Source organism: Trachypithecus francoisi, unplaced genomic scaffold (assembly GCF_009764315.1).
Source record: "Trachypithecus francoisi isolate TF-2019V2 unplaced genomic scaffold, Tfra_2.0 Lachesis_group11, whole genome shotgun sequence".
Lineage (NCBI taxonomy): Eukaryota > Metazoa > Chordata > Mammalia > Primates > Cercopithecidae > Trachypithecus > Trachypithecus francoisi.
In genome coordinates, this window is record NW_022681456.1 from 92,441,270 (window position 1) to 92,453,592 (window position 12,323).

A 12,323-nucleotide genomic window follows, 5' to 3' on the forward strand; every position below is an offset into this window, starting at 1 on the left:
AACTAATTTTTGTATTTTTAGTGGAGACAAGGTTTTGTCATAACGGCCAGGCTGGTCTCAAACTCCGGACCTCAAGTGATCCACCTGCCTCAGCCTCCCAAAGTGTTGGGATTAAAGGTGTGAGCCATCGTCCCTGGTCAGTTTTTAAAATCTTTTAATATTTTCTTCCTACAGGACAAAGAATCACTTTGTACACCCCACTGACAGAAACAAAAACACTGACATGGCTTTCCTAATTGCTCAGAACATTACCAACAGATATAACTATTCTCTTTGCATGGTTTACAATGCATTAAATCTTTTTCTACAACAACAGCTATTTTCTGTTCACAAAATCTTTCAAGTAGGAAAGCTTCAATGAGCCCACCTGATATAGAGAACAGCTTACAGAAGCCAGATAGATGCCAGGCAGTAAAAGCTATAGCTACTGTGATAGCATAAAACCTGAGACATTATTGAAGACACTCAAACATCAAGTGAAGACATAGGCAGATGTGGACAATACAAATACTCTCTATTCCCTGCTTTTTCTTCGTAAAAATTATGTTTTGTTATTTGTTAAATATGTATAATTCATATTAAAATGTAAGCTACATGAAGTTGGAGGCTTTATATTCCCAAAGACTAGAAGAACATCTGACACATCAGACACCACAAGAAATATTTAATAAATGAATGAATATACCATACAGAATGAACTCCATACCCTGAAAACAGGTAATATACCTTGTTTTAATGCCCATGGTATAGTTATGGAAGCTAATCAACTAATGAACCATTAATAATCATGGATTTTAAAAGTAAAATTACAGTACAGGCAACACTGTGATCACAAAATAATTAGAATACAGTATGTCAGAATCTGTGTAAATTACTACATATCAGAATCATGGGATACAGTTATGGCACTACTTAAAGGAAATTTCAAACTACTTACGTTAAATAAGAAAAATAAACTATCCAAATTAAAATGTTGATTTTTATTAAAAATAAATAAAACATGTGTAAAAGCATTTTTAGCAGGCAAACTGACATCTATTAATATTTACAATACATATATATACCCACTGACCCAGAAATTCTGCTTCTAGTAACCTATCTCATAAAAACTAAAGTACTAATTCATGAAAATATTATGTACCAGAATTTACTGCAGCACTGTTTTGTACTGTAAACAGAGTGACCAGCTAAATTATTTGGCATATCCTCACCATGAACTATTACTTGGCCATTAAAAAGATTCAATTTGGTTGGGATATAGGCTCATGCCTATAATCCCAGCACTTTGGGAGACCAAGGCAGGAGGATCGCTTGAGCCCAGGAGTTCAAGACCATCTGAGGCAATAAAGTGAGATCTCATCTCTACAAAAAAGTTAAAAAATAAAATAAAGGCCGGGCGCGGTGGCTCAAGCCTGTAATCCTAGCACTTTGGGAGGCTGAGACGGGCGGATCACGAGGTCAGGAGATCGAGACCATCCTGGCTAACCCGGTGAAACCCCGTCTCTACTAAAAAATACAAAAAAACTAGCCGGGCGAGGTGGCGGGTGCCTGTAGTCCCAGCTACTGGGGAGGCTGAGGCAGGAGAATGGCGGGAACCCGGGAGACAGAGCTTGCAGTGAGCTGAGATCCAGCCACTGCACTCCAGCCTGGGCCACAGAGCGAGACTCCATCTCAAAAAAATAAAATAAAATAAAATAAAATAAAATAAAATAGATGGGTATGGTGGTGCACACCTGTGGTCCCAGCTGCTCGGCAGGCTAAGGCAGGAGGAATGCTTAAGCCTGGCAGTTCCAGGCCACAGTGAGCCATGATCACACCATTGCACTCAAGCCTGGGCAACAAAACTTAGTCTCAAAAAAAAAAAACAACAAAAAAGACTCAATTAAACAATCAAAAACCCTAAATGTTTACGAATATAGAGAAAAATATGGAAGAACTTATACCAAGATGTTATCATGGCTATGGCGATTAGAGATTTATATATGTGTTTTTATTTCATTTATGTGAAATTTTATATACATACACAAAATGTTTTTTAAAAAAGACAGGAAGAGAAAAATAAAATTAATATAAAAACTGTTATTTTACAAACTGAAAAATCACAATGGCAAAGATACAGAATCAACCTAAATGTCCATCAATGGATGACTGGATAAAGAAAACGTAGTACATACAATGGCATACTATTCAGCCATAAAAAAGAATGAAATCATGTTTTCTGCAGCAACATGGATGGAACTGCAGGCCATTATCTTAAGTGAAACAACTCAGAAACATAAAGTCAGAGACTGAACGTCCTCACTTCTTACTAATAAGTGGGAGCTAGATAATGTGTACATATGGACATAGAGAGTGGAATGAGAGAAAAGAGAGACTTGGAAGGGTGGGAGGCGAGTGAGGGATGAGAAATTACTTAATGGGTACAATATATATTATGCAAGTGGTGGGATACACTAAAAACCCAGACTTCACCACTACGCAATATATTCATGCAACAAAACTGCACTTGTATCCATTAAAATTATACAAATAAAAAATAAAAATAAATAAAAACAATTAAGTTAAAACAAATTTATTTGCAGATATTTCTTTGGAGGAGAAAGATAAGCCACTAGATGATCTAATTTTTCAAGGTGTTTTACAATTCTGCTTTCCACATAGGTCTTATTTATATCAGATATTATCTGGATATATCAGGCTCCAGTGTCACGTTTTTTAAATGTTTATCCCAGCACACTATTTATTGAAAAGTTCATTCTTTCTCCATTGGATTTGTAATGCCACTGCTACTATATCCCAAACTCCAGATATATTTAGGTTTATCTGCAGATTCTGTTTCACTGGTCTATTTGACACCAACAGTACAACACTGTTTACATCACTACAGCTTTATAATTATGCACATATGGTATCTTGAGTCTTCACATCTTTTTCAAGGCATTTTTGCCATTTAGCCCTTTACTCTTTCATATTACTTTTAAAATCAACTTGTCAACTTCCATGCAAAATAAAAAATTTTTAAAATTTGATTTTTGACTGGAATCAAATTAAATTATCACCTTAATTTGAGGAGAACTGATATTTATATGACATTGAGTCTTCCTAGCTAAGGATGTCATGATTCTCCTTTTACTCTGATTTACTTTTATTTCCTTTACAAATGACTTGTAATTTCCTTATATAGGTCTCATATAATTCCTATTATTCATTACAGTTTTTATAGTAAAGTATTTTGAAAACAAATTTTCTAATTTATGCTGATAGCCGATCTTATTACATTGAACCTTGCTAATTTCCTAATAGTTCTTGTAGTCTATAGACTGTCCTAGATTTTCTGCATAATTATATTATCTTCAAATAGTTGTATTTTTCATTCTAATTCTTACAACTTATTTATTTTTCGCTTTACTGTAGGGGTTGTTACCATGTTGAGTGGAAGCAGTGACTAGGTGTCATTGTTTGGTTCTGATTTTAAAGCAAATGTTTCTAACTTTACCACTCAGTATAGCAAATGCCCAATTACCCAGTCAAGGAAATTCTCTTTCCATTCCCAGCTGGCTATTTTTATAACTACTCAGTGATGAATTTTATCAAAGCATTTTTTTCAGCATCTATTCTATTACTTCTTTTGGAAGAAACAGTCTGCCATGGGTTCTGAATGTCCCTGCACATAATTGCCATGTATGCCAAATTCCAAGACCAAACTATCCACTGACACTGAACAGTTTCTGTAGCTGGTTACAGAGAAGATTAAATAGGTTAAGGTGACCACAATGTGACTACCATGGCAGGTCACTCCCAGGGAAAAGAGGACTAGCTTGCTTTCTGCTTTCTGCTTTCTACAAAAGGTACCAAGCTCTTGACCCTGGGTTCCACAGCCACAGTGTATCCCACTGTGTGCATAGCCACCATCTCTGCCTATCACATCGCCCTGTGGGATTTGGGGACAGGGAACCTGCACTACAATCCTGATCCTCCTGCTGACTGCTGTGCTGTGAATAAAAATCTGTCTTGCTCTGATTCACTGAATCTTGTCTACTTTTGGCATCTATGAAGTTGCGACAGTTGATGCCTTGCCACTCTCTATGAGACTGGGGTTCTTCTCCCTGATAGTTCATAAGAAATCTTTACAAGGCTCCTTTTACAACTTCCAATACCACCACTGTGATGTCATTTAAAAACAAAAACTATCAATCGATTTAAATGTGTCAATCGTTTCCTTCCCACAACTATTCTATTAGATGCCCTCTATAAGTAATCAAAGCCAACAATGATTGAGGCCCTTGCAAAATGTGTTTCCCAAAAGAACTTTATTAAAGAAACTGAGATAATGCTTTACAATACTCTTTGTAAGAACCCAAGTATTTCCAGAATACTTCTGAAAAAATGCCTTACTTTCTAATTAAGCAAACCTACCAAATTAAGTTCTAATTAAGTAAACCTCATAATCCATACCACACATTAATTTAATAATTAACTTGCAAAACTACATCAATAGTTTTTTTTGTTTTTTTTTTTTAAAGACAGAGTCTCACTCTGTTGCCCAGGCTGGAGTGCAGTTGTATGATCTCAGCACACTGCAACCTCCACCTCTCAGGTTCAAGCAATTCTCCTGCCTCAACCTCCCAAGTAGCTGGGATTAGAGGCAACCACCACCATGCCTAGCTAATTTTTTTTTTTTGTACGTTTAGTAAAGGCGGAGTTCTACCATGTTGGCCAGGCTGGTCTCAAACTCCTGACCTCAAGTGATTTGCCCACCTTGGCCTCCCAAAGCACAGAGATTACCAGTGTGAGCCACCGCACCAGGCCCAAATATTTTTAAACATATTTTTTATGATTTACAAAATGTCAAGAGATGTGGAACACTAGTTATCAGTGCTATTATACTGCATAGTCACATAAAGAATATAATGTTTGTTGCTTTCAAACTTTAAAATCCCAGCAAAATATTTCATCTATGTGCTTGAGTCTATATTTCAAAACCAGACATCTCGATGAGTCAAGTATCAAAGTACTTATGCTATTATTTTTATCCTTTTACCTGTATTCAGGTTGCCTGCTCGCAGAATGATCATCTCTTGTCCATCTATAGCCAGATTCATCCTGTAACATAAAAAAGCTACTTAGCTATTTGTTTACATCACTTTGGACAAGTGAGATATATCTAACAATACTACCAGAAACTAGTCTAAATTTCCCTAAACTTCAAAGGCATAAAAAGGAAAAAACATTCAGCAAGTCATCCATTTCAACAACTGAAAGAGTAGACTGACTGAGAACCTGTGGTACCATTTATGTCTATTAAAATGCTTAAATTATTTCTTTGGTAGACCCAAAACACCTAATTGCCAAATACATATATATCGATACCACAACAGTCAAGGGCTATTTGAGGACAAAGTCTAAATTTAATAAAGCACACATTTCTCAACCTCACATTTTTCCTTCTGTCAAGTTCTCTCACTAATTTTCAGATTCAAACCCAATGAAAAACTTGCCACTTTCCCATTTTCCTGCTCGAGTTTTATTTTCTCACCTTATTTTCAATTAAAAACCAAACTGGAAACAATATAAGAAACTGTCACTTACTGATAATGTGTATCAGAATAAGATTTAAATTTAGTTAAGTTTAAATAAATTTAATCAAATAAAACACATTTTCTTCTCTAAGACAGACATATATGCAAAGGTGCATCAAAAAGAACCATATAGCAATCCACACCAAATTACTTTAAAATTACACATAGAATTGGCGGGGCACAGTGGCTCACGCCTGTAATTCCAGCACTTTGGGATGCCGAGGAGGGTGTATCACTTGAGGTCAGGAGTTCAAGACCAGCCTGGCCAACATGGTGAAACTCCATTGCTACAAAAATTAGCCAGGCACAGTGGTGTGTGCCTATAGTCCCAGCTACTTGGGAGGCTGAGACAGGAGAATTACTTGAACCCAAGAGCCGGAGGTTGCAGTGAGCCAAGATCGTGCCACTGCACTCCAGCCTGGGCAACAGAATGAGATGCTATCTCAAAATATAAATAAATAAAAGTATACATAGAATAATACAATATGCAAATTATGTATCAGGAAAATGGATTCATCTAAAATAAATCTTCCTCTTTAGCATCACATACCCTATTCTTATATAAATAAAATATAATCATTTTCCATCTCAATATTAAATATAAACACAATTCGAAACTTAACCGCGATAATAAAACATTAAATCAAGTAATCTGCTTGCATTACATAACTGAACTCTAGATAAGAATTAGTGTCATGAGAGTCTTAAGGATCATAAGCATGCTTGTTGTCTGTTTGAAGGGAATTAAAAAAAAAAGTTATACACACAAAAGTATAAAGACAAACACAATTGGTAACAATATTAGAAAAAACTGCCACTGAAGCTCTATTATGCTACAAGTTTTTAGAAGAAAAAAATCATTTTCATGAGATTTCAAATACAAACTGGTCCAATGAATAGAAAACTCACATAGGGTTTTCATAAAAGCAGTAACAAATGAGAGGGTACACTAAAATCTCAAACTTTCACCACTATTCAACTCATCCATGTAACCAAAAGCTACTTGAATCCCAAAAGCTACTGAAATAAAATAAAAACTTAATAATAAATATGAGGACCACAAAAAAGAAACAGCATGACATACAAAAACTGAATAAAATAAAAATCAAATCTGTGAAAAGTAAGAAAGCTATAAAACCCCAAACTTTAGAAACAAACACGAGAAAACACTGAATAGTCTCATGACAACTTTGGAATTGTTAGGAGTCACTATGATGTAGTAGGAAGAAAAACCAGACTCCCATACATACCCATCCTGAGTAAATCACCTTACCTCCATTTCTTCAAGCGTAAAGTATGAAAACTAATTCCAACAGCCAAAGTGAGGTCAAAATATTTTATAAACAGGGTTTGAATATGTACTGTTAATAGTCATATTATACAGTAGGAAAGGAGGGGAAAGAGAAAAGGTGGAGAAAAAAGAGAAAAGGTAGGAAAACAACCTAGCTGAGGAATACTAAAAACATGCAAGGTGGGACAGAGGAATTCCATCAAGGAATAGTATTAAGTTCAATTACAGATTACTGCAACATTAAATACACACTTCTAGATTATTAAGAATGCTCAAAAGAAACAAGTTGTAATCATAATAATAGCAGCTAACTTTTTTTGTTTTTGGGACAAAGTCTTGCTGTGTCACCCACGCTGGAATGCAGTGATGCGATCTTGGCTCACTACACCCTATGCCTCCCAGGTTTAGGCAATTCTCCTGCCTCAGCCTCCCAAGTAGCTGGGATTACAGGCACCTGCCACCACACCTGACTGATTTTTGTATTTTTAATAGAGACAGGGTTTTACCATGTTGACCAGGCTGGTCTCGAACTCCTGACTTCAGGTGATCCATCTACCTCAGCCTCCCAAAGTACTGGGATTACAGGTGTGAGCCACCACGCCCAGCCAGCTAACATTTTTAAATTGCTTCCTATGACAATGTTTTGAGTGTTTCTAATCTCAGTTAATAAACAGACTTTAGGCTGGGAGTAGAGGCTCATTCCTGTAATCCTAATACTTTGGGAGGCCGAGGCGGGCAGATCACTTGAGGTCAGGAGTTCGAGACCAGCCTGGCCAACATGGTGAAACCCTGTCTCTACTGAAAATACAAAAATTAGCCAGGCATGGTAGCACGTGCCTGTAATTCCAGCTACTTGGGAGGGTGAGGCAGGAGAATCACTTGAACCCAGAAGGCACAGGTTGTAGTGAGTCAAGATTGCGCCACTGCACTTCAACCTAGGCGACAGAGTGAGACTCTGTCTCAAAAAAAAAAAAAAAGTAGGTCATCTAGTAAGAAATGGTAACCACCTGCCCATCACTTATTAAGTACCAAGACAATAGATTACCTTTAAATGGTTTTGCAAATCCCTGCCAATTTTAGGGGATTAAAAAAAGCAGGCTAGTTGGAATTAACTTCATTTAGATAGTGCCACCCAGAGTGCTTACCTACTTTGTCCAGCACCCCAAGATTCTTGACTACTAGGTCCCATCTGACAGCTCCAGCAGGCAATTCACATGAGAGCATCAAGCAGAAAGTGTTTATTCAACTGCTTTCATGGCCGTCACATAAATTTTTTTAATTACATTAATTTTAAACTTATAAGAAATAACAATTAGTACATGGGGGAAATTTACATACTCCTCTGTGAGGTGGACCACTTCTTCGATCATGAGAAAAACTGCGGCCCTCGTCATAGTCTCGGTAATCAACATGACTGTAATATCTATTGTAGCTTCCTTCACCAGGTCTGTCTAGCAGTGGTGGTTTCTTTGGCACAATATTAACTAGTCTATTGTAGCCATCCTAAAACAGACAAAAAGAAATATATACAAATCACTAATTTCTCTATTTGGTTTTGGAAAGGTTTTAAAAAAAGCACAGGGGTTCTTACCCTTAATCAAATAAGCTAAATGTATAAACAAAAGCATTAATGAAATAACATAAATATAACTCAATACTAAGGTCTTCACATGCATTAAAAGAAATCAAGTTGTTCAATGAAGAAAGCCAGGTGTTCAAAATAACATGCAGCAATGCAAAAAACAATCATAAATAAAAGGAAAAATACAATATTATCATTTTAATAAAAAATAAACTTAAGACAGAAAGTTACAGTAGCTCTATCCCTAATTGCCTAACAATTTTAGAAATAAAATTATGTAAGACAGCACTCATATTTGGTCTACTGTGTTTGAACTACACTATTTAGAAGAAATATAAACTATTTACACACGAGCAACAGCTAATGATGATACTGAGCCAGAATGATCAAAAGGAAACATTTTGCTATTTTTCCGGCAGTAATGGAGAGAGGAGAGCCTCTGGCTTTACAGGTCTAGAAGCAAAATAAAAGCTGATATAAATTTTGAATTAATTTTCAAAGTACTGCAATACATTGTTAATGTTTTAAAAAATGAATAGGTTTTTTGTGAGACTTGGGGAATTGGACACAGGGAGAATATATGCCTTAGGTTAGCAGCTGCTATAAAATAACAAAGATGATTATCAATGAAAAGAAGTAGAGAGCTACAGAACATATATCCATACATAATCTGGACTTGGGCATTCATGGCACATCAATCAATATCAAATGAAATATATGTTAAAAAAAACAAAACTGTAAAGCCTGATATAACATAAGATCAATATGAATTAACCAATCTGGAAAAAACCAAAACTTACAAAATATAAAGCCCAACATTCAGAGGTGTTTATCCATCATCCCAAGCTTGTAAAATGAAATTAATACTAACACCTACCTCATGGCATTGTGAGGACTAAATGAGAAATGGAATGCAAAGTGTTTAATACCATGTTCAGGCACACAATAAGTTCTCAAAAAATGTTTCCTATATTGATTACTACTGTGCAAGTCTATGGAAAAAAATACAAAGTACGTCAAACTGTTTCCTTAACTTACTTCTTAGCCCTAATGACTACAACTATTCAATTGTTATTAAATGACTATATACTATTCAAATCTCTCAACATGTAGGAAATTTCTCAATGGGTCAGGAAAAAATAAAATCAGTAGTTTATATTTATTTGACAGCTTAAAAGATCTAACTAGTTTTTCCCATGAGGATCTAAGGTAGTTACCTGCTTTAGTATGTTAGATATTAAATTATAAGATATATTCTACATTTACATAAAATATGATACCACAAATCAATATATTGACTCATTCTTCTACAAACTACCTTTCACAGAGATTTCAATTAAATTTAAGGAAATATTAAGCTGCCAAAAAAAAAAAAAAAAAAAACTGGCATTAAGCCAAAATTAGTAAAATTACAATTTACAGCATTTCTAATTGAAAATTTGTCACTCATAAAATCAGAATAACTGACTTCTCCAAATTCCAATAAACCATAAAAAGCCATTACACAACAGTCTTGTTTGTATGATTATTTGGAGGCATGGTGGGGCGAGTATGCATGCCTAAACACTTCTATGAATAGAGAGCTTATTATTTTACAAAGCACTCTGTTCCTCTGTTCAACTGCCCCAGTTATTAGAAAGTTATCTGGGGATTGTAAAATGTATTTGGTAAAACTTTAGGAGAAGTAAAATTCAAATCACATCCAGTTACTTATTTAAAAAGTTGCTTTACCAACTAAAGTAAATGAAAACAATCATTCTAAAAGTTGTTTAATGCCAGGCATGGTGGCTCACACCTGTAATCCTAGCACTTTGGGAGGCCAAGGCGAGTGGATCACTTGAGGTTAGGAGGCCGAGACCAGCCTGGCCAACGTGGTGAAACGCCGTTTCTACTAAAAAAAAAAAAAAATTAGTCAGGTGAGGTGTGCATGCCTGTAGTGCCAGCTACTCAGGAGGCTGAGGTGGGAGAATCGCTTGAACCCGGAAGGTGGAGGTTGCAGTGAGCCAAGACTGCACCACTGCACTCCAGCTGGGGCAACAGAGCAAGACTCCATCTCAAAAAAATAAATAAAATAAAAATAAAAGTTGTTTAATCAGCAAAAGAAAAAAAAAATTCAATAACAACTCTTATACCTGGCTATAAGGACCAAGCTGGTATTTTGAGAAAGTGTTCAAATATATGTACATTATACCATCTCTGCTCTGTAGACACCTAATCTTAAAGAAAACTCCCTAGCTACATGAAAAGATTTAAGGAAATAAAGATGACTGCAGGAGCCTGTAACAAAGCAGGACTGTATTTTTTAAGTGTTCATGTCTTATCCAGGTATACCATTCAAGGATTTTTGCTCCCAATAAAATCTATGATGGGTGGCAAAGAATTTAGAATTTCCCTTTCAAATTTTTTTAGATGGAGTCTCACTCTGCAGCCCAGGCTGGAGTGCAGTGGTGCAATCTCAGCTCACTGCAACCTACTCCTCCTAGGTTTAAGCGATTCTCCTGCCTCAGCCTCTCGAGTAGTTGGGATTACAGGTGCATGCTACCATGCCCAGCTAATTTTTGTATTTTTAGTAGAGACAGGGTTTCACCATATTAGTCAGGCTGGTCTTGAATTCCTGACCTCAAGTAATCCACCTGCCTGGGCCTCCCAAAGTGCTGGGATTACAGGCATAAGCCACCACACCTGGCCCTTTCAAAAAGATTATATTGTTGAAATTCAAAGAGTATTTTTATTACCTGCATTGCCAGACATGAATAGAAATAACAATACTGTTTGAAATTCTTATGCAAATCTTACATTAAGTTGTAAACATGTAATTTCCCTTTCTATATGCTAACACAGGTACACAGGCTTAAGGTACTACTGATATGTTTGGAACCTCCATTTTAGAAACATATTGGCAAAAAGTCAATTTAAAAATGGACAAAGACCATGAACGGGCATTTCTCCAAAGAAGACATAAAAATGGCCAGCTCCCTAGCTGTAGGGAGCTGCCTAGGTTGCCTTGTACCTAGGCAAGCATTACACTGCTGGGAGAACAGTAGCCAATAGCTGACTGGCATTCTGGCCCTGGTTCATGCCAACTCGGTGTTGACTACACCAGGATGCTAGCATAGTTGAAAAGAAAAAAAAAAAAAACAAGGCCAGCTGGGCACAGCTGCTCACACCTGTAGTCGCAGATACTTGGGGGGCTAAGGTGGAAGGATCCCTTGAGGCTAGGAGTTCAAGGCTGCAGTGAGCTGATTGGTGACTGCACTCCAGCCTGAAAAACCAGAGTGAGACCCCATCTCCAAGTAATAATATTTTTTTTAAAAAAAGGTCAACAGGTATATGAAAAGGTGCTTGACATCACTAACCATAGGGAAAATGCAAATTAAAACCACTATGAGATACCTCCTCACACCCTTAAGGATAGCTATGATCAGAAAGACAAGTGATAACAAATGTTGGCGAGGGTATGAGGGAAAGAGAACCCTAGTACACTGTTGGTGGGAATGTAGATTGGTACAGCCATTATAGAAAACAGTATGGAAATTCCTAGAGAAAGTAAAAATAGAACTACCACATGACCCAGTAACCCCTCTTTTGGGTATATTGTACACCCAAAGGCGATGCAATCACCACCTGTTCAAGATATTCACACTCTCATGTTCATTGCAGCATTATTCACAATTGCCAAATTTAGAAACAACTTAAGTTCCCATAGATGAACAAAAGGATCGAGAAAATCTGGTATACAAATATATGAGTGGAATATTATTCATCCTTACAAAAAGAGGGAGATACTACCATTTATGACACATGGAAGTACCTGAAGGACATTATGCTAAGTGAAATAAGCCAGATACACACACAAACAAAAATATTGCAT

The 12,323-nt window shown here is 36.4% G+C and overlaps 1 protein-coding gene across 27 annotated transcripts in view; it reads right to left on the reverse strand.

The window, feature by feature from the left end:
- The window catches only part of PPHLN1 (periphilin 1), a 128,113-nt gene that overhangs the window by 95,324 nt on the left and 20,466 nt on the right, over positions 1-12,323 (reverse strand). For 14 of the 27 annotated variants that reach the window (XM_033222400.1, XM_033222396.1, XM_033222392.1 and 11 more), the window contains one exon: positions 5,042-5,103. In XM_033222400.1, coding sequence (XP_033078291.1) covers positions 5,042-5,103 — 62 coding nt within the window. Of the gene's footprint in view, positions 1-5,041; positions 5,104-8,208; positions 8,374-12,323 lie in introns of all 27 variants that reach the window. The other 13 variants (XM_033222387.1, XM_033222383.1, XM_033222384.1 and 10 more) reach the window with 1 other exon arrangement.